Genomic DNA, 24,426 nt, shown 5'->3' with positions numbered 1-24,426 from the left:
CTATAATCCATAGTGAACATATCCTTTGCCACCTTCCCAAACTGCAGGATGATCTTATCGTGCTCCGGCGGTGGTGCCGGCTGTGACGGCGTCGGAGCTCCGGCAGCCGGCTGTGTCGCAGCGATGAGCTGGAAGTTCTTAACGGACGCAACCGTCACACGCCCACGGAAGTTAAGGCACCAGCACTGCAGCTGCTCGTGCCACCTCGGCGCCTTGTTCTTGAGCACAAGAGGCCTTTCTTTGCCCTCATCCTCATCATCGGCCAAAACCCTAGTCCCACCCGAGATGTCAGCCAAAACCCTAGCACCTTCAGATATGTCAGAAAACCGAGAACTCTCGATCCTCCTTGATGATCCTGCAATGTCGGCGAATCTAGAACTTTCTACCCTTCTAGAAGCTCCGGATATCTCGGAGAACCGGGAACTGCTGAAATCTCTGGAACTGCTGTCGGCGGCAGACTTTGAAAAGGCGATACTGCGAAAGGAATCGTCAAGAGAGCGAGGGAAGAGTTGGTCAGGCTGGCCAGGGACGACGCCTCCGGCGTCAAGGGAGGAGGCTGGGATGGAATACATCGTGCAGTTCATTCGACGTGGACCCCGAGTGCCGAGGACGTTGAGCTCGTACGTAATCTGGGCTATGTTGTAGCTGCCCGAAGCGGGTTTAGGCGAGACTTTCTTGGAATAGAACCTACGGCTAGTTTTACCGGGTTGAGAAGGGGTTCCAGCATTGTATGGAGGCTGTGTATCATACATTATGAACTTTGTGCCGAGGAAATTTGACCTTGAAAATAAGAAGTCTTGGTTGGTTACAAATGATTTACATGTGAAAATTTTGAGAAGGATGTAAGATTTTGTTATATCATTACCTCAATTTTCCAATGTACATGTTGCTGGATCGTGATATATTATCAGCATCCATGGATATTATGTACTCTGTGGAAGTTGTACGGCGAGTCCTTTTAGCTGTCAAGAGAAACTTCCCATTCTCAACAAGCACGGCTGCACAATGTGGTTGAATTGTTATAATCGAAGCTAAGAAATTAAATGTGAGAGGTTATGATCTGAGTTTATTTTTGAAGATTCTTGATTCTCAGACATGCACCATAGCTGACCACAATTTGATGGAAAATCTTTAGGTGATACCAGTGATGATTACATATCAAGCAAGAGCATGTTCGACTTAAAAGAAAGATCAATCGTAGCAATCAAATAGCAGATAACTAAAAAACTGAGGAAGGGAAAAAAAATCCTTCACTAAATATGAGTTGTCGGTGTTGGAAAATAATGCCACCTACACCAAAGCCTCTAGAATTCTTTAGCTTATCTCATAGGAAGAATCCTTGAGAATCAGGAGACATCAAACTCATGTCCCACATCAGGCCTATCTTCATCTAATAAATGCACATATCCAGGCTCCCTTCTAAGTTATAACATTGGCTTTTTATGTCCCTATATATCTAGCTTATCAAGTCTGTGTTTATTCATATGAGAACAGGCACTATGGATAGAAATTTGGATGGAAAAGGAATGAGCTTGGTTTTGCTTGTAGCTTTTAATGGCAAATTACTAAATTTACTGGTTGGCCAGCATATAGAACCTGATTCTTTCAGCCATCCATGAATTTGTAATCAAGGGTAGGAGCAGGACACAGCAAGCTTTTATTACAATTCAAGTGTTGTTCCTGCAGTTAGCTGCATGATTTTCTTGTTGCCTTTGAACAATACAAGTGTACTCAAACTTTTCTCGAAGTGATAATTTATTGAAACAAAAGCACAAAACAGTTTCATACTTCTGAATAACATCCCATATTTTGTTACCCACATATCGGTAATTTAAGTTGAAGACCGTGTTGTGACTGGATATGTTTATCTATGTCATATATCTTTTGAGCGTGTCAATGACATCAAGTAAACCAAACGTTTACTCTCAGCATATAACCCGCCTAAAGTCCCTTCCACACGCCAAAATTCTCATAGTGAGGTTGAGAGTTATTATATAACATGGCTATATAAATTGAGCACCTTATTATGGGCAAAGCTGGCAATTTTATGCAGGGTAACCTTTTTTAATAAAATTGTCATATGGTAAGGTTATTCACTAACCATCAATTGAAATTACGATTTAACTAGATATGCATTGCTCACAGTTAGCTGAAAGTCCAAATCCATCATAAGGTTAAGTGGTTAAGGGAGACAGACCAGTGTATGAAGCACCGACACGCCGAAACAAGCCCCGAGTCCGTGTCCGACGCGTGTCGGACGCGGACACGTGTTTGACACGCGTCGGACATGCGGTCAACGCCGCCGAAACACGTCAACGCCCCGACATGCGTGTCGACTCGCTCCCGACACGGCTGGACTCGCGGCAGGGACACAACGATTTCACGAGGGGAAAAAGTTACGAACCTGAAGGAGGGAAGACAGTCGAGGGAGTAAACAACAATCTTCGAGGGAGGACTCGACGACGAGATTCGAGGGAGAGCGGTGAAAACCCTAGCCCTTCGGATCTGAAGGAGGAGAAAGGGGAGGGAGAGAGGAGCCGAGATCTGAGAAGGAGAGGGGAGAGAGGAGCCGTTCTTTTGGAGTCAGATCTGAAGGGAGGCGGCAGATTTAGGAGCAAAGGAGAAAATGAAAACCCTAGCCCTAGAACCCACTCCTACCTATTTATATGGGTAGCATTTGTAAATAAAAATTTGGGCTAGGGTTGTAATATTTTGTATACTTGTAATATTTATCTTCCATTTCAACACTATATTTGTAATATTTTGAGGAATGCTTGTAATATTTTGGGTATAATTCTAACTTGTAAATGTATGCTTGTAATTTTTAACTCTCGTTTTGCGAGATATGCTTGTATTTTTATATGCTCAAGATGAAAGTAAATGTACGCTTTTGGTTGTAATTTTTATATTTTTGCAATGTTAGTAACTTAGTATTTTGTAGCCATGGAACTAGTTGCAACTTGAACTTTATTCTCTTGTATTTTTATATGCTCAAGATGAAAGTAATGAAAATTAAAATTTGGTATTATCTTCAAATCAGTTATATAACTTACATTTGTCATTGATTATACAAAAGGTTACATAATAATATAACATAAAAATTCATCTATTTTTCTATATGTTCATCTCCTCTTGCTTGTCTTTTTTAACATTATTGTCTTCAATTCTCCAAAAGATCATTGCCATCCCGACGTCTTAATTCACACCTGCAACCCACACTTTCCTATAGTTTCTTATTTATAATATCCACTTTACATAACAAAAAATATGAAAATGTAATAGGAATTTAATTCAATATTGATCTATATATAATAATAATATTAAAAAAATCTAGCAGTGTCGCCGTGTCCTATTTTTTTGGGTTTTGCCGTGTCCGTGTCTGTGTCGTGTCTGTGTTGCCGTGTCCGTGTTCGTGCTTCATAGGCTACCAATACTATGCAAAGATATGATGTTTCATGTCCTAAAGCAGGAAATTCATGGCTAAACTACAAGTCTGAAAATTCCAAATATATGACAATGCATGAGCTGAAATAAGAGAATGAAATATTAACAGGAGACAATTGAACAAGAAAGCTTACCAGGACTAAGACATAAGTATAGATGATAAGTTAACTTCGACTTATCCCTCTTAATGAAGCATTGAACAGTACCATCTCGAGGCCCTGGCTGTAGAAAACAACCAAGAAGTGTTATTGACAATAATTGAAAGTTCTAATTTCTTAGTTACGCTTCTTCATTAAGCAATTTTCCATGGGCCTTAACTTATTGAGTGTGCTTGTAGATTATTAAAACAATACTTTGTTTCCAATACTACTAGCATATTTGTGTCATTTAAGCTAGGTTAGGAGATTTACGAAGCTATAAATATGTAAATTATGTTGTGATCATTTTACAAATCAATGCAAAATTTTAGTAACTTTGCCACGGTTTCCAAATTCAGTCATTCAAATCCTAACCAAATCATTCAAAAACACTATATGTTATGCACTGAAACATGTGTCCTCCAGAATGGTAAAAAAACACTACATTTAGAGTAGACAATAAATAATGTGCGAGTATTTTAACCCATGATGAAAATGAGTCCATAAGTGAACTACTACCAACATTTTACATTGATTCAGGTAACTATAAATAGCATCAAGTTCGCACTACTTGTTTAGGGTGAGATAGCTTGTTATTGATTGATGGCAATATTTGGTGTCAATGCAGCTAGTTTTACCATTAACGAGCCACTTTGCCATTAGTGTTTCCACTCATGCTATTTTCTAGACACACTAGAATATTAAAAAAAAAGTGCACTCTTCACATGACTGCTTTACTTGAGTTGTTCCATATTCTTCCCAGGTTCTTACTACAATATTTTCTCAATCACATTAACATAAGTTGCTTCTATTGAAGGGGTCCAAAGATTAAAAGTTAGCAATAAGGATAAATTTTAACACAAAATTAAGAGTTAAATATACCACCTGCTTCAGTGACACAGGGAAGGTCAGCTTCCCACAAAATTCTGGATTTCTCACAATTTCTTTACACATTTCCCTCCATGCCTTGCAGACACCAGCACATGCAACAACATGTTTACGAGCAGGCCAAGTACTCTCACTAGCCTCTAGCCTTTTAATCACATCCCGGAGTAGCTCAGGAGGAAGACTAGCCCAACAACTGTGCTGCACAACCGGACCTTGGTCATGCAGCTCATGCACGGCGCCCTGTGATTTTCCCCTGCAGTGGCCAGTGAGCCTCACCTCAAAGCTTCTTCTTGATAAGCTCCCAAACCCATCTCTCACATCACGGACGATGCTCCGGAAAGACATCTAAGAGAATTTGAGCCGAGCAAAGAGAACAAGCAGAGGCAGCTTAAACAGGCAAAACGGCATATATATTGTGACCCACTAGTGTAGAATTATGAACAACAAATGACAGGCTGCACAAGGAGGCAATAGTTACAAACAATATTAGCTATTATACACACTGGAGAACATTTATACCAGAAGCATGAGAATGGGAAGCAAGACTCATACCTATGCTTATATTTTCTGTATCTCAAGATTGACCGACTTATAAGCCTTCACACTACTCAGATCATCTTTTGAAAGGCAAAAGAATATGCACCATAGAAACTCAAAAGGTACTCTGTTCATACAAAAATAATAATAATAATGATCCTTCAGAACAACATGATTCCTAAGAGGAAATATTACATTGATGAGAATTACAAGCTAAGAGCACTGGTAATAGGGGCAATTATATAGGGACATGTAAGTGTTAACATACCCAGGTGAAAATATTCAATATTTTGAAGCTCAAAAGCTTTCCGTGACACCAAATGAGACGATCAAACAACTACACACAAACAAATACTAATCAAACACTCACAGAATCGAGAAGGGCAAGAGGAATACGCAGCAACTACCTATACCTGTTACTTATGTGCAGAAGTCAAAAAATTACTGTTCTATAAGAGCTTCAAGCCTTCACTGGATCAAAATTACACCATAGCAGAACAAATGGCTGCAAAAATGCTAATAAACGAATAAGCAAACAAAAATTAATAAAATAAGCAGTTGACTTCCACTTGAGGACTCAATAAACTATATGGCTCATGCTTAATTGCTTATATATCAGCATGCCCAGATTTAGCTATGATCAGAACATGAACCAAGTAATTGATCAAAGGCGGAATATAGAGCAAAAGATAAAAAGCCAAAAGGGAACAACTGTGAACAATTACCATAAGAAACTTTTCATTCTCGTGTACCATTCACATCACAGCATTCTCTTTAAGAACAGAAACAGTAACAAAGCTTTATCACCTAATTAATATAACTCTTAGTCAAAACAAAGCTCATACTTTTTAATTGAGATTGGCAAGAAAATGCCGTAAATTTCTAATTTGAGCCATGGGTTGAGCAAAAGGATAAGGTTTTTACATGAAACGTTCTGAAAAAAGTGAAGGTTAAGGAACTGGGAGCTGAATAAAAATGAAAGGTTCTTTTTTGCTTTAAGATAATGACAGAGATTGAAGTGAGAATCAAAGGGCAAAAGGTCCCAAGAACATAATTCTGTCTACTAGAGACAAAAGAGGAAATTTCCACTAATTATTACCAAAAAAGGCCCCAAAAGAGACAAAAAAAATCCACAACTTTAGAACTACCCACATAACAAATGCAAGTATTGTCCACAAAAATTCAATAAATAGGAAGGGAATGATCAAAGGGGAAAAGCTTCAAGTGGAAGGATCTTCAAGAACTAAGTTTAGATACAAGAGAAAAAAAGAGGAATTTCCCACTATTTTCTACTAGAAAAGATCCAAAATGATAAATTTCCACGATTTCAACCTCCTAACGAATTAAATGCAAGTTTTTCCCCACAACCAATCAACAAACCCATAGATTTTAACAACAATAACAGCTCAAATCTCAGATCTACAAACAATTAATAGAAAAAAGAACCCAAACTTCCATCTAAAACATCAAAAACTAACTCAAAATTCTCAAACTACCTTCAATTTCTCGAGTCGGCGATTCAAACCCCGAGAGAAGCCCGAGCGACGACGAGCTTAAAAGCCCCAGCTTTCAAAGAGAGCGCGAAGAAAGGAATCGAGCAGCGGTGAGAATTAGGGTTGGTTGACCGGCGAAGCACGAGATCGCAGCTCAGAGATCCTTTGCTTTGTTCGACTTCAGCAAAAACTTCACCCCTTTAGGTTTCACGAGAAGACGGAGAACGGATCTAAGAGGGTTATTAAATATAACTTATTGTTAAAGAGAGTGGAAACAAATGGATGGATTTAAAAATTAAAAAATTAAAAAAACCTGTCGTTGGGTTGACTTTCCGTTCCGTTCCGTTCCGTTCACATCAGAGAGAGAGAGAGAGAGACGTTAGGTTTCTAACGGCGCCGTTTGTTTGTACTTCGTGCGTTCAAGAATCGAAGTTTCGAAGAAAGGACGGTAGGGAGTTTTGAGAGATGAAAATTTTGATTTTTTTTTTGCTTCAGTAATTTTTTCTTGGTCTTTTGTCCAAAGTTGTTTTGCTTCAGTAATTTTTCCTTGGTCTTTTGTCCAAAGTTGCAAAACTTGGAAGAACGTTGGTAATGGTAAGTCAAGGAGATATATTTTAAGTGATCTTTTTTAGAAGATTTTTATCTTAAAGTGTTAATGGCGTTGATGGTCATTACATCAACAGTGAAGTAAGGCCCGTTTGGATCAGGTATTTTGAAGGGGAAATAAGAGGGAAAGTTGTGTCAGCTTTTTGACAGTTTTCTCCCAAAATCGCTTCTTATATCCATTCAAAATACTTAATTCAAACAGTCCCTAAGTGTTTGTTGATTCATCGATATCGTTAAATGTGAAGAATTTCGTGAAAAGCACATCAATAATTTATTCAATAAAGAAACTTGGTTGATTTCATTTTCTTATGCCAACAATTTGCACACGTAATAAATCTGATTATTTTGAAATTTCCTTATTATTAAAATAAAAAAACAGAGGCCAGTTATGTGAACCTGGACCTGGCTTACATAATTCTAAAATTTAAAGAATTTAAAAAAAAAATTCAGACAGCAAGATAAAGCCAAGGAGTCAACTTTGAGATGGTAGTGTAGGATTTTCTCCTCGACAACAAGTAAATAATGTGAATATGCCCAACTCCAAAGAATCTATTGTTACTCCCAATACATCAGGGCTTAGACTTTGATCATACAAAATAAAAGGGGAAATATAAAAAAAAATAAAAGAAAATTAAGGCTTGACTATGTATATAAACTAAATTGGAGGTGCAAAAATATCCACCAAATTTGCACCCACATAGTACTCTTTCGGGACCCCATTATAATGTCATGTTGGCTATAGCTTTTGTCTCTATACTAATACCAAACAAAAGAAATTCATAATGCATTACCTTATGCTTTCTCCTGCACTCGCAACTTGCAAGTGGCGAGCTTTGTCCTCATCCACAATCTTTGAAAACAAGTATCCATTATCTTTAAATAATTGCAATTTGCATCATGCAGAATAAAATTTATATTCCCAAATTTTCGTCTGAGTTAGGAGGTGTTGTATATAAGATGCTAAAAAGCATTCATGTATAAGCACTTTACTTTCTCGTGTATAAGCACTTTACTTTCTCATGGGCCATTTGTGAAATTAGTAGTCATCTCATACCAACTATTTAAAAAAAAAGTTTCAATCTTTCCCCCTTTTGACTAAATAGTTATGGTTATTTCAAGTATTTTTCATGTTAATCTTCTATATATATGATATACTGATGTAGAACAGACTGCGGACATATTTATGGAGAAGCGGGACCGACACATGCTCAAACGCGGACCCGATCAATGAAAATAGCTTGCAAAGAACGTGTCATATCTCTCATACCGTAAATCGGAATTGGACGAATTATATATGTAAATCGAGTATTTTTTCGAGATGGGGTCAACCAAACCCATTGATGTTTGGTTTGCCACCGTTCGTTTAGCCAAATTCCCTTCGAATTGAGAGATATCGGCATTTTTGTTAGTTTTTTACTATTTTAGGTAATGTTTTAGGAGACTGTTTTGATTAGGAAGCAAATCAAGTTTGATTTCAAATTTGACTGATTTACTTCCCTAATCCTAGGAAGTCTTTTAGGAAGAGTTTTGTTATTTTTATTTTTGGTAAAGTTTGAGTCATAGTAGGAGAATTGTTTATTTTCTATTTAACCAGAGTATTGTAAGCCCTAGAGACATAACTTTTCATCAATAAAATTTTTCTTTTAATATTTCTTCGTGGATTCGGAGATCGTTCTTTGTGGATTCAGAGAACACTCATTGGTGGATTCCGAGGTTATCACTTTTGCGTTGCATCAATTGGTATCAGAACCTTATTTTTCGATCCGATGGCAGGCAACGAAACCCCTATTTCTCGAACTGAGTTTGATAAGTTGAAAACTGATGTTAATCAAATGAAGACTGTTATGGAGCAACTTGCGTCGGCAGTGGAGCCTCTGAACACAGTGGGAGTTTAAAATCACGTTGATTGTAGCCAGCGACATGATCCAACTCCACATGATGAATTCAACAATGACAATAACTATGAAGCCCCATGTTACGGTGATGATCGCAGAGGCTACCGATAAAGGGATAATTATGATGTTGGAGGGTTTAATATGAAGATGGAGCTGCCATCGTTTAACATGCAACTTCATATCGAATAATTTCTTGATTGGGTTGCAGAGGTGGAGAGGTTCTTCGAGTATATAGAGATCCTAGATGAGCGTAAGATTACGTTGGTGGCCTATCGACTTAAAGATGGAGCATCGACTTAGTAGGAATCAGTATACATGAATTGATCCCGTCAAGGAAAGCCGAAAGTCAATAGGTGGGAGAAGATGAAGAAATTACTGAAAGACCATTTCTTGTCAAATGATTATGAACAAGTCTTTTTCAGACAATATCAGAATTGCAAACAAGATGGAAGAACAGTTGATGAGTACACACAAGAGTTTTATCGGTTGTCATCCCATAATAATTTAAATGTGAACGAGGCCCAACAAATGTCTTGATATACCGAGAGATTGAGGATAGCAATTTAGGATCGTGTATCGTTGTAGTAGACATATACTTTGGCAGACACAGTTATCCTAGCCAAAAAGGTAGAGTGACAACTTGGACGGAATAATAGAGGATCGTGGACAACTTCTGACAGGTCGCACACAAGCTTTAATCGTGGTGGAACAAACAGTCTCAAACTGCTTCTGATCAAGATACTACAACTCAGAAAGGTACAGGACCAATGACAACAACAACAAAGAAGGCTACACCACTGAATCCATATGTCAAACCTGATCCAATTAAGTGCTACAGATGTGGTCAACCTGGTCATCGATCCAATCAATTCCTAAGAGAAGTGTTGTGAATATGGTGGATCATGAAGAGGAAGATATAGACCAAGATGATACCGAAGACTATGGAGGTGATGGGGTGGATCATGATGATGGAGATTGGCTCTTATGTCTTGTGCGATGAATATTATTGGCTCCAAAGACTAAAGAACTGTAGGCTGTCTAAAAAATCACAATAGATAGCTGATCCCCATCAAACACCGATGATGGAAGTTACAATCTGACGACTTCCAGAAGGTTATAATTTGAAGACTTTCACGTAGATCGCTGAAGGTTACAATCTGACGACCTTCACGACAACTGATGGAAGCTCTACTTCAACAGCCTTCACAATCAACATCGGGAGTTACAATCTGACGACTTTGCATATCAAAGAGCTAAAGTAAAGATTACCCAAAATGACATCTTTGCAACGCTTCGACAGAAAGAGACTACAAATCAATGGTCTCTTCAAATCAAGACGTGGAAGACTCCCCGCGTACCAGCATCAAGATGCGCCGCGTTCATAGCCACGAACGCAGCTCAAATACAGCTCCAAAAGTTACAAACGCAGCTTAAATCGCCACTGGACGCAGCTCTATTCGCTGCCCGATGCAGCTCAACATCGCTGCCCGACGCAGCTCAACATCGCTGCACGACGCAGCTCAACATCCGCTGCACGACGCAGCTCAACATCGTGCCACAGCGCAGGCTCTATTCGCGCCCACGCTGCCCAACGCAGCTCCAAGCGCTGCCCAACACAGCTCAATGCCGCTGCCAAACGCAGCTTTCATCCGCTGCAAACGCAGCTTCCAATCACTGCGTTCAAGCTTCCAGACACTGCGTTTGAACGCAGAATTCACACCAGAATGCGGATTTTGCGTTTGACTCGTTCAAACACGAGTTGAACGGTTTCAAAACCATTTCCCACGATCTGAGGGGATCACAACTCCACTCAGGAGTGATTTAAGGAGCGGTTACATCCCTTAGCCCCACTTAGGAGCGAATTAAGGAGGTGGTTACACCCCTTAATCCCCTATAAATAACAACAAACTCAACAGAGTTAAAGATCGGATTTTTGATAATCAGATCAGGGCTGGATCTTTGGAGGGCGGTCGGTTGGAACTTCTTGGCAGCGAAAAGAGGATCCTTCAACCTTCGGTTGGAGCTTTGGAGATCGGCAATAAGATCTTCTTCATCCTTGGCTTATAGACCGATTTCGGTTAAATCAACTCTTTCATAGAGTTTTAAACTCGTTCAGAGTTCTCCACAACGTCAAATCGTGAGGAGAAGACCATGTTCCAGTGAATCAAGACATTCGAATCGTCAACGGAGAGCAAATTCGACGCGAGCATTCGAGTCAACGAGAAGCAAACTCGACGCGAGCATTCGAGGGAGGCATCTCATCGCCACCGTGAAGAACCCAGATTTAAACACAGGGGAGAATCCAGATCATTCTCTTCTCTTTTGTAATCAGGAAATCCAATTGTAACTGAGATTAAAGGAATACAAATCAATTTTCCTTCGTTTCTTTTATTGCAAATTTTCCCACAAACAAAAGATGGCGACTCTGCTGGGGAAGAGCTTCTCTGACGAAGAAGTGGTGGCGCAATACGATGTTCATCTCACTGGAACCACGGTTGAAACTCTCGTCATAGAGTTCGATCAAGCCAAGTATGAGGAAGTCCTCTCCTCCGGATCCCTTAGCCCCAAGGCTATGCGCAAGATCCACAAAGTCTTCAAAGAGACTAAAGCTCCAACTGCTCCAATTACAGCCGAACCGCCTAAGGAAGATTGCTCGGACAGCCCCTCCCCCGATGGAGTGGGCTCAGCTTCGGCCAAACTCGTCCACCGAGTTGAAGGTGTTGCTGCCAAGGCTTTGAAGCAGGCTAAGAAGAACGTTGCTCGACGGAGGAGGAGATCCTTACGACGAGCACATCTCCGAGAATGCCGATCCTCAAGTCAACATGAGCTTCGTGTTTGTGAGCCTAAACGCGACCCTATGCCCTGCGTTTCTGTTTCAGAATGCAAGTCTCGCGTCTATGAGCCCAAACATAGGCTCTGTGTGAAGAAGACTGAACGCAACCCTCAGGGGCGCATTCCACAAAATGAACGCAACCCTCAGGGGTGCGTTCCACAAAATAAACGCAACTCTCAAATATGCGTTTCATCAGCAAAACCTGAAGCTCAGGCATGCGTTCAGTTGACGAAATCCAATACAGAGCCTGGTATATATCGTGGAGCTTCGGGGCGCTGCCCCGAACCCCGCCGGGGGGTATTCCATCCCCCCCAGACCCCCTGGCCAGGGGCGCGCCGCCCCCTGGACCCCCGGCTCGCTGACCGGGCAGCGAGACCCCCGAATACTCTGCGTAGCGCGACTAGATTGAGGGGCGGATTCTCAACCAGATCCATGTTCACCAAGAGCCAGTCCTGTCTAATCATGGACTGGGGGTTCCAATTCAAACCTCACGATCAGTGAGTAATTCTCTAGTCCTTACAACAGACTTGAGAGAGTTCATATCAAGAGAAAGACCGATGCAACAAGTCATTCGTTCATTCCAATGTGAACGGCTGATTCCTACGGTCCTCTCGGGATGTCAATGCTGCTCATATGCGGCCAAACTGTTGGTGTTCGACCAATTTACGAACGTTGCTTTGCCCAACCAACGACGACGTTCTCACAGGAAGAAGTCTCCAGAGACCGAATATCCCGAGGTCACTATCAATGTGATCAGCAGAGGGAAAGCCTCAGGTCCTAGTTCCGACGACTCTGAGACAAGTCGTTCGCCGACCGTCAGAGAAATCGCTAATGAGTTTGAAGGAGTCTACCAACGCACTCGGACGCGAACAGGAGCCATTCTCCCAGTCAACTATCGAAGGTTAGCCAGAGGAACCAATTCCGATGATGAACACTCAGCCATTGCAGAGTCCCAATCATCAAGCTCTTTTGTTGAACATGAGAGCTCCGCTTATATGACAGAAAGCCATGAAGATCTCGCGAAGAGACTTGATGAGCAGGAGGCCATGCTCAAATCTCAGCAAGAGGCCATCAATGAACTCATGGCCCTGTTGACTCAAATTGTCACAGACAAGGCCAAATCTCAGAAGACAGATTCGCCACCTAGGCAAGAACTCTCCCGGAGAGGAAAGACGTCTTCGTCCCGACCTCACACAGGCAAAGGGAAGGGAAAAATGGTTGATGACACGGCTTCTGACCAAGAAGCCCACAACATAGAATCTTCCTCTGATGAAGGAAGAGAGACGGAGAACGAACAGAATCTCCAGTCTGGAATGGGATGCAGCCCCTTATCCTCCAAAATTCGAAGTCCCGACGCTACAAACTTTTGATGGAACGGGATCACCGAACCAGCATATCTATCATTTCAAGTCACAGACTGGGAATGTGATATCAAACGACGCCATACTAGCTCGATTATTCATTGGCACCCTCAAGGGAGTTGCCTTTGAATGGTTCAGGAAACTGCCTGCTCGATGTATCCAAAAGTGGGCGGATCTAGAGAGACTCTTCCTGTCAAGATTCTTTGAAGAGGATACTGAAGTCTCCATCCATACTCTTCTCGCCACTAAGCAGAAGAAGAGGGAGTCCGTCAAAGCCTTCGTCAAGAGGTTCCGAACCATGGCTCTCCGGTGTTCGTCAGGTATGACACAGTCTACTTTAGTAGAGACCTGTCGACACAACTTGCAGACCAACCTCCTAGCCCGAATCGGAGTTGCAGAATGTCGTTCTTGGAGACAACTAATCTCCCAAGGTGAACAGGCTCAAAAGATTATTGTCAGGATCAAAGCTGAAGAACAAAGTAGGCAGGATCAACCTGAGCAATCGGACGAAGCCCAACCTTTACCTGAGCAATTAGACCAAGCCCAATCTTCTCAGTCAGAAGAAGATACCACGACTATTGAAGCTAATCCTCTTCAGTAGGATGGCAGGTCTAACAACTATCACGTTAACAATTACCTCTGATAGTCAACCTCATTAGATAGTGGCCCATTAGGCGATGTGCCATGTCTACCCTTTTCCCCCCTGCACTTGTTCAAGACTGGGGGTTGGTTTATTTGTAGTCCATTGGATTATAAGTAATAAATTTTCTGAGTTGTCATGTTCAATAGAACACCTCCGTCAACCACGAAGTCTAACAAAAGGACTATCACGTTAACCGTTACCTCTGATAGTCTAGTTTCTCCAAATTCCCTCACCAATCCTCCTCAATAGGATGGCGGGTCCATCAAAACTATCACGTTAACAGTTACCTCTGATAGTCTAGTTTCCTCCAAATTTCCCCACCAATCCTCTTCAAGTAGGATGGCGGGTCCACCAAAACTACCACGTTAACCGTCACCTCTGATGGTCATTTTCCTCCAAATTCCCCTACCAATCCTCTTTAAGTAGGATGGCGGGTCCACAAAACTATCACGTTAACAGTTACCTCTGATAGTCAAACTTACCAGATAATGGCCTACCAGGTGATGTGCCTCTATTCCGACTTCATGGATAGTGCCTCACTAGGTGATGTGCCTTGTCTACCTCTTTTTATTCCCCTGCTAAGTTTTAATCAAGACTGGGGGTTGGTTACTTGGAATCCACAAGATCAAGAGTAACGAATCTTTCACATCGTCGAGTTAACATTACACTTCTGACGATCATCACCCCCACGGAGTATGAATGCAGCTTGCATCACTCCCAACCTGTCACGTTAACACCATACCTCTGACAAATCAACTTATCAATCCTCGTCAATAGGATGGTAGGTCCTCAAAATTGCTCAAATCGTAATCTTCCCCAGCAAGACGCTAAGTCTTCAAAATCTTGTTCAAATCACAAGCATCAAAATTCATCAATTCTGATGATAAACTCACCTAGCAAGTTTCCCCAGCGAGACGCTAGTCCCCAAAATCTTGTTCAAATCACAAGTACACATCTTCCTGTCACGTTAACACCAAACCTCTGACAAATCAACTTATCAATCCTCGTCAATAGGATGATAAGTCCACAAAATTGCTCCTATCGCAACACAATACTGTCACGTTAATATCACACCTCTGACAACCCACTTATCAATCCTCTTCAATAGGATGATAAGTCCACAAAGTTGCTCCGATCACAACACATTCCTGTCACGTTAATATCATACCTCTGACAAAATCCACTTATCAATCCTCGTCAATAGGATGATAAGTCTATAAAGTTGCTTCAATCGCAACACATCCTCTTGTCATGTTAACATCATACCTCTGACAATCCACTTATCAATCCTCGTCAATAGGATGATAAGTCCACAAAGTTGCTCCGATCGCAACACACTCTTGTCACGTTAACATCACACCTCTGACAAATCAACTTATCAATCCTCGTCAATAGGATGATAAGCCTCCAAAGTTGCTCCAATCGCAACACAAATTGTCACGTTAACATCACACCTCTGACGACAAAATCAACTTATCGACTCTCTTCAATAGAGCGATAGGTCCACAAACCTGTCAAGTTAACATCACACCTCTGATGACAAAATCAACTTATCGACTCTCTTCAATAAAGCGATGGGTCCACAAACCTGTCAAGTTAACATCACACCTCTGACGACAAAATCAACTTATCGACTCTCTTCAATAGAGCGATAGGTCCACAAACCCGTCAAGTTAATGTCACACCTCTGACGACAAAATCAACTTATCGACTCTCTTCAATAGAGCGATAGGTCCACAAACCCGTCAAGTTAACCTCACACCTCTGACGACAAAATCAACTTATCGACTCTCTTCAATAGAGCGATAGGTCCATAAAATACTGTTAGGTTAACATCACACCTCTAACAGTCAAACCCCCCAATGAACTTGTTAATCCTTTTTCAACAAGAAATAACAAGTTGTCATTATAAAATCCCCAGTGGATTAAGATTTTCTGAAGTTATCCCAGTGATAATAAAGAAAATTTCTGAATTTCACTCTAAGTGAAAATTCATGCCAAGTTAATATTACACTCTGGCGCTTCTAACTTTTTTTTCCAGTGTTCAAGTAACACAGGGAAGATACAAACAAAGTCTACGTATTCAACATCGTAGCACCAAAATCCATGCCTTTTACGCATGGGGGACTTTATCTCGATCCCTAATTAGAGATAAGCCTACGCCTAACACGCGTTGCCGGTTAGTCATTTCCCGTGAAAACTCGACAAAGTCTATGTATTCAAAATCATAGCATCAAGTCTAAGAGGGTTCATTCTCTTAGCACAACGTTACATGTGGAACGGACTTAGACAATCCACATGCTAGCCCGACTCAAACGGTAGTCGGTAAAGGCTTATCAAATCCGTTGATGGCTGAGGGTTTGCCAAAAATCCTATGCACGTTTGCAGGTCCATCAGCTTAATGGATGTGAGCCGAGACTTAAAACAGATGAGCCAAAGACAAGTCTCAAAGACTTAGTCAAAAATGCACGGAAGCCACTTCCATGTCTTAAGTCAAAACGTTGAGGTCAGACCCGCGATGCAAAAACCGAACGCCGAGGTCACACCCGTGTTCCAAATTCAACATGCAAGGGTGAGACTCGCATCTCAAGTTCAAAATGCAGGGTCCACCCCCACATTCCAGAAGCAGGATTATGGCGCATACCTTCACACAGGTCCTACGTGGCAAATCCCTTTAACCATGGTGCATTCGAAGCAAGTGCAGAGAACAAATCCTTTACCACAAGGAATCAACAGCTCCAAGATCAGAGTTGAGATCCAAAGTATTCCAAAAATTCGTCCCACTCAACCGCGAACTTTCGAAAACTTTGAAGGGGGTTCTGTAGGCTGCCTAAAAAATCACAATATATAGCTGATCCCCATCAAACACCGATGATGGAAGTTACAATCTGACGACTTCCAGAAGGCTACAATTTGAAGACTTTCACGTAGATCGCTGAAGGTTACAATCTGACGACCCTTCACGACAACCGATGAGAGCTCTAGTTTAACAGCCTTCACCATCAGTTACACTCTGACGACTTCCAGAAGGTTACAATTTGAAGACTTTCACGTAGATCGCTAAAGGTTACAATCTGACGACCTTCACGACAACTGATGGAAGCTCTACTTCAACAGCCTTCACAATCAACATCGGGAGTTACAATCTGACAACTCTCATATTCTCAAGGAGCCAAGACGAAGATTACAAGACAATGATCTTTGCAACGCTTCGACAGAAAGAGACTACAAATCAATGGTCTCTTCAAATCAAGACGTGGAAGTCCTCCCCGCGTACCAGCATCAAGATGCGCCGCGTTCATAGCCACGAACGCAGCTCAAATGCAGCTCCAAAAGTTGCAAACGCAGCCTATTCGCTGCCCGACGCAGCTCAACATCGCTGCCCGACGCAGCTCAACATCGCTGCACGACGCAGCTCTATTCGCCGCCCAACGCTGCCCAACGCAGCTCCAAACGCTGCCCAACGCAGCTCTATACCGCTGCCAAACGCAGCTTTCATCCGCTGCAAACGCAGCTTCCAATCACTGCGTTCAAGCTTCCAGACACTGCGTTTGGACACAGAATTCATGCCGAAATGCAGGATCTGTGTTTGACTCGTTCAAACACGAGTTGAACGGTTTCAAAACCGTTTCCCACGATTTGAGGGGATCACAACTCCACTCAGGAGTGATTTAAGGGGCGGTTACATCCCATTAGCCCCACTTAGGAGCGAATTAAGGAGGTGGTTACACCCCTTAATCCCCTATAAATAACGACAAACTCAACAGAGTTAAAGATCGGATTTTTGATAATCAGATCAGGGCTGGATCTTTGGAGGGCGGTCGGTTGGAACTTCTTAGCAGCGAAAAGAGGATCCTTCATCCTTCGGTTGGAGCTTTGGAGATCGGCAATAAGATCTTCTTCATCCTTGGCTTATAGACCGATTTCGGTTAAATCAACTCTTTCATAGAGTTTTAAACTCGTTCAGAGTTCTCCACAACGTCAAATCGTGAGGAGAAGACCATGTTCCAGTGAATCAAGACGTCGGATCGTCAACGAGAAGCAAACTCGACGCGAGCATTCGAGGGAGGCATCTCATCGCCACCGTGAAGAACCCAGATTTAAACAAAGGGGAGAATCCAGATCATTCTCTTCTCTTTTGTAATCAGGAAATCCAATTGTAACTGAGATTAAAGGAATACAAATCAATTTTTCTTCGTTTCTTTTATTGCAAATTTTCCCACAAACAAGAACCACCACAGAGGCATAATATCTTTCACACTAGGTGCACCATAAAACAGAAGACTTGTGATATTATCATTAATAGTGGCATTAGTGAGAATATTGTCTCTTGAAGGATGGTGGAGAAATTAGGTTTGAAGACCGAGAAACATCACTCTTCCTACAAGATTGGTTGGATTCGTAAGGGTAACGATGTGCAGGTTGAAGGTGTGTCGGGTGTCGTTTTTCATTGGTCGAAATTATGTTGATGAGGCATTATGTGATGTAGTTGAGATGGATACTTATCATATGCTGTTAGGCAGACCATGACAGTTTTATGTTGATGCCACGCATAGGGAAAAAGATAATGTTTATATCTTTAAGAATGATGGTCACTAAGCTGTACTCATGCCTCTTATAGAGAAGGGGCTAATCAAAACAGATGCTGCTGAAAAGAAGACCTTTTTGGTCATTGACAATAAAAAATTTATAAAAGATTTGAAAGAGTCTAATAAGATTTATGCTCTTGTTGTATCAAAAAACGAGGATTCTACCCACCAAAATTTTACCTGAATTACAGACCCTCTTGCAACAATTTGACACAGTTATGCCCGATGAACTCCCTTCTGAATTACCAATGCTTCGAGACGTTTAACATCAAATTAATTTTGTACCTAGATCACGCTTACCAAACCTGCCACACTATTGGATGAGCCCAAAAGAAGGGGAGATCTTGCATAAACAAGTGAACAAGCTCATCCAGAAAGGCCTTATTCGATTTAGCATGAGTCTATGTGTCGTGCCGACCTTACTTGTCCCAAAGAGGAATGGGAATGGTGCATGTGTGTGGATAGTAGGGCTATCAATAAGATTACCATAAAGTATCAATTTTATATTCCCCGTATGAAAAACATGCTAGATATGTTGTCTAGATCAAAAGTGTTCTCCAAAATTGATCTCGGGAATGGTTAACACCAAATTCGGATTAGAGAATGAGATGAGTGGAAGACAGCATTCAAGAAAAAAGAAGGCCTGTATGAATGGTTGGTCATGTTTTTTGGTCTTTCCAATGCTCCTAGCACTTTCATGCAGTTGATGAATTAGGTATTAAATTTTTTTATTAATAAGTTCATTGTAGTTTATTTCGATGATATCCTGATTTATGGCCAGAATGATTTCTGTGCATCTGGACCACTTGAGGGAGGTACTAACGATTTTACAGGAGAACAAGTTATACATCAATCTGAAGATGTGCAACTTCATGACCATTAGCCTATTATTCTTAGGGTTTGTCGTCAGTGCAGAGGGCATCCATGTTGATAAAGAAAAGGTATGTGCTATTCGAGATTGTCCTACACCGAAGGCTGTCAGCGAAGTTCATAGCTTTCATGGTCTAGCGACTTTCTACGGGAGATTTGTCAGAAATTTTAGCAGCATTGTGGCGCCTATCACTGAGTGCATGAAGAAAGACATGTTTAATTTGGGGGAAGATGCGAACCGTAGCTTTGCACTAATTAAGGAGAAGTTATCTACAGCACCAGTGCTTGCACTTTCAGATTTTTAAAATGTGTTTGAAGTTGATTGTGATGCGTTCATCATAAGAATTGGTGCTGTCCTATCCCAATAAGAACATACAGTTGCTTTCTATAGCGAGAAACTCAGCGAAGCTCGACAAAGTGGACCACATATGAGCTAGAGTTGTATGCCATAGTCAAGACTTCGAAGCGTTAGGAGCACTATTTGATCTTGCGACAGTTTCTGCTTAATACTGACCATCAAGCTTTGAAGTCCATCAATAGTCACACTACCATCAATCGTATGCATGCTCATTGGATCACATTTCTATAACATTTCACCTTTGTTTTGAAGCACAAGTCTGGGCAACAGAATAAGGTTGTAGATGCACTCAGTAGGAGAACTGTTCTGTTGATGACTTTGCAGGCAGAAGTGTCTGGATTTGAATACCTAAAGGAGCTCTATGGAGAAGATGAAGACTTCAAGGAGATTTGGAATGGCTGCTAACAAAATTAGTTAGTCAGAGGTTTTTATATTCAGGATGGTTATTTATTTCATGAAGATCAGTTGTGCATACCCCAGAGTTTACTAAGAGAGTAGATAATACGAGACCTTCACGTTGGCGGATTAGGAGGACATTTAAGGTGTGATAAGACAATTGCTTCTATTAAAAAGAGATATTACTGGCCTCAGCTAAAGAAGGGGATATAAAAATATGTACGGTGTTGTCTAGTTTGTCAAGTTGCTAAGGGACAGTCCCAAAATACATGATTGTATACATCCTTACTTGTTCCTGATACGCCATGGCATGATATTTCGATGGATTTTATATTGGGACTCCCTAGAACCGAACGAGGTATGAATTATGTTTTTGTTATGGTGGTCAGATTTTCAAAGATATCACATTTTATTCCATGCAAGAAAATAGCAGATGCTAGCAACATTGTTAACTTTTTCTTCCGGGATATAGTACGTCTTCATGGGGTGCCAAAGTCCATCACTTCTAATCGTGATTCTAAGTTCTTATCCTACTTTTGGAGGGCCTTGTGGCAGCGATTCAATACTTCACTTAAATGTAGTACTGCTTACCACCTTGAAACGGACGACCAAACTGAAGTGGTAAATCGTACTCTCAGTAACCTTCTCAGATCCATCTCTGACTATCATTTGAAGCAGTGGGATCTTGTTCTGACTATCATTTGAAGTAGTGGGATCTTGTTCTGGCACATGCTGAATTTGTTTATAACTGTATGGAGAATCAAACTACAAGCAAGACTCCCTTTGTGATTGTATATGGAAGGCTTCTGAACCATTATCTTGATCTAGTTTCACTGCATAAGCTTTTTGGATAGAGTATTCTTGCAGATCATATGGCCGAGAAGATATGTGCCATCCAACAGAAAGTGAAAGAGAAGATAGAGAAGTCTAATGCTAAATATAACGTGGATGATGATTGACATAGGAGGAAGAAGGCGTTTGAGGAGGGAGACATGGTGATGGTGTTTTTGCAAAAAGAGCGTTTTTTAGTGGGCACCTACAACATTTATGGAGAAGTGGGACCGACATAAGCCCAAATGCGGACCCGGTTGAGGAAAATAACTTGCAACGAAGAATGTGTCATATCTCTGAAACTGTAAGTCAGAATTAGATAAATTATATATGTAAATCGCATATTTTTTTGAGACAGAGTCAACCAAATCCATCAATGTTCTGTTTGCCGCCGTCCATTTTGCCAAATTCCCTCCGTATTGAGAGATATCAGCGTTTTTACCAGTTTTTTACTGTTTTAGGTAATGTTTTAGGAGTCTGTTTTGATTAGGAAGCAAATCCAATTTGATTTTTAATTTGACTGATTTACTTCCCTAATCCTAGGAAGTCTTTTAGGAAGAGTTTTGTTATTTCTATTTTTGGTTAAGTTTGAGTCATAGCAGGAGTCTTGTTTATTTTCTATTTAAGCAGAGTATTGTAAACCCTAGAGGCATTACTTTTTATCAATAAAATATCTCTTTCAATATGTTCTTCATGGATTTCTTCGTGAATTCGGAGATCGTTCTTTGTGGATTCAGAGAACACCCCTTGGTGGATTCAGATGTTATTACTTCCGTGCTGCGTCATATACGCGCACAGTTTGAAATGGATAAGAGTTGTTATTAATTAAAACGAATGTTATTAATAAATTGAACTAATGAATATATATAGTTTGAAACTAAATTCTCTAAACTGCACTTATTCTTTCTTAATCGCCAGTGACTAGGATAACAAAACATATGAGGCAAACAATATTGACATGCATTTAAAAGTTTGTATTTTTTAAAAGGAGAAATGGTCAATATTCGATCAAATACTTTTTTTTTATATGTATTGCTCGGACCAATTAATCGAACTGATAACATGCAAAAACACCGTTGGTACAATAATCTAACAAGAAGTTTTCATTTTGGTTTTTTTTTAATCTTTGAGCACCCACAATGATTTCTGTCATTAATTGTTGAATATTCTCTTAAATTACTGTATGTCTTTAACTTTTAAAATTGAAGAAGCAAAGGTAAGGGATTTGGTACCAAATAAGGACAGGCAAACTACTCCATCATGTCTCATGCCATCATCAAGCCCCATACAAAAAAAAAATTCCCACTAAAATAACTGCGAGCATGCTATTTGTATCGGCAACTATCATCATGGTCCATGCTTCCTCCATGCAACATCATGCACCCTTGCATTTCCTTTCATTTAAGGGTTTTTTCGAAGATTAGTCCCTAAACCTTAAATATTTTGGAATAAGCCCCTCAAACCATTAAACTTTCCAAATTAAGGGTTATTATAAATTGCTCTGAATGAGCCGTTTTAATTAAGGGTAGAAGTGACAATTGAAGAGATTAATTAGACCTAACGATTGGGGAGATTAATTCGTAACGGCTTATAAGAGTCAGGGGGACCTGCTAGCGATTCCAATGTTTTGAGGGGCTAAACATTCATTGGAGGGACTAATTTCAAAGTATGAAAGATTTAAGGGCCCAGCACAAGAAAACCCTTTCCTTCATCGAGGCGAGCACTGGCGTAGCATCTAGGTCACCGATTATGCAAATAAAATAAAAAATAATGGGATTGAAAGTGAAATAATGCTCGCCGTGCTCAGCGTGATCGAGGCTGCTTGCTTGCTTGCTTTGTTGCTAGACATACGCAAGCTAAGCAAAGCCTAGATAATTTTAATTTAAATACAAATGGTTATCATTGTTATTATTATTACAGTCAATTTTATATAATTACCATTGCTACGCATTCGTTACGAAGATCTGGATATATACCACTCTCACCTTCTCATTGTTACCACGCACGGAGTGGTTGGATTGGTAAAGGTAAGTTTTATAAAAAAAAATATATCATAAACTACTATGATTTATACAAAAATTATACTCATTAGAGAAGACTCCCATAAACTTCCAAAACTCCACACAAACATTATATTACTGCCTAATTAATTATGTAGCCATTATTAATTAAGAGCCCATCTCTCTTGATGATGAGCCACTTGTTGGTGACCGTAAGCAAATATTTTTCTCTCTGCAGTGGTTCAAAGTTATCCGTATTTGGAGGGAAAGTAATCATATCGGTGTGCAGACTTCATGGATAATGATGGGCAAAAAAGTGACTGTATGTGTTGTATTTGTGAAATGTTTTCCCCTCTCCCACTAGTACAAATTGCTAGGGAGGATCTTGCTGCTTATTGCATGGGAACGTAATCCCTATTAACAGTGGCATCTATTCCTACGTAATAATGGGAGGATCAAGAAGATTTACTATTCATATTATAGTAATGCTACAGTAAATTACTATAGTATTATTGCTGTAGCCACAAACAGGAAGATCAATATTCACTATTCATGCTACAGCAAATTACTGTAGTATCGTTACTGCAGCACAAGCGGGACTGTAGCAGTTAAAATTTTTACTGTGGCATTATTCTTGTAGCTCGGACGGGATACTGTAATATTTAAAAACTATTACTGCAACACTTACAAAACTGTATTAAAATACAAAATTACTGTAGCGAAAAAAAAAATGGAGATCGTGCTTTGCACGTGGTGCACACTAGTATTAGAAAAAAGAAAATCCACACTACAATCTGCCAAGTTGTATAGTTTATAAGAATAATTTACAATATTTGTTGCAATCATCATAGTTTATGATTCTCTTATGGAAAATTAACCCCTATTACTCCATGACCACGTCTGTGTTTTTCTTTTTTTCTTTTTTTCCCTATTTTGTCCACATAAAAAGGGAAGGCTGGAGATTATTAGGACCATCATTTTTATTTGAAAAACCCTTCATTTTCTGCCTTGGGGCACTAAACAACCTAGTTCATTTTGTGTTTTTCCGTGCAAACATCTTAGCATGTCTATAAAGAATGTATAATTTACTTTATTTTGAAATAGAGTGCTGCTATGGGGACCCAAAATATGGGACCAAGGGAGGGGACATGTGAGGTGTCCCCTTCCTTGGTCCCATATTTTGGGTCCTTAAATCATTTTCCTTTGAAATATAGTGATATTTCCACCTAAATAATGCTAGAAGCACACCATGAACCACACTCTCAACCACACCCCAACATTCTCTATAGTGCTAGTGGGCCATGCATGATATTTTTTTAAAAATATCATGCATGACCTACTAGCACTATAAAGACTGTAGGGGTATGGTTAAGAGTGTGGTTCATGGTGTGTCCCTAGTGGGACTATTTCCACCTTGCTCTTTTCAGTTTTTATGTTTTTTTTTTGGGAAAATTGCTTGGAGGAACCAAATAAAATTGGGTTATGCATCCCCACCCTCCAACTAGAGTCAACCACTTGGGGGCACCTTGACCCAATTTTTCATGC

The 24,426-nt window shown here is 40.4% G+C and overlaps 1 protein-coding gene across 1 annotated transcript; it reads right to left on the bottom strand.

Moving 5' to 3' along the window:
* On the bottom strand, positions 6-6,477 carry LOC109824145 (tubby-like F-box protein 14; the record flags this gene model as incomplete). The annotated part of the gene is made up of 8 exons (XM_020390677.1): positions 5,732-6,477; positions 5,420-5,511; positions 5,275-5,343; positions 5,022-5,133; positions 4,467-4,924; positions 3,579-3,666; positions 866-998; positions 6-780 (listed from the first exon to the last, which is right to left on the bottom strand). Coding segments are annotated over exons 5-8 (1,344 nt in total), but the record flags the coding sequence as incomplete, so codon positions are not given.

This window comes from Asparagus officinalis, chromosome 9 (genome assembly GCF_001876935.1).
Source record: "Asparagus officinalis chromosome 9, Aspof.V1, whole genome shotgun sequence".
In the NCBI taxonomy this organism is placed as follows: domain Eukaryota; kingdom Viridiplantae; phylum Streptophyta; class Magnoliopsida; order Asparagales; family Asparagaceae; genus Asparagus; species Asparagus officinalis.
This window is presented reverse-complemented; position numbering and strand designations above follow the sequence as displayed.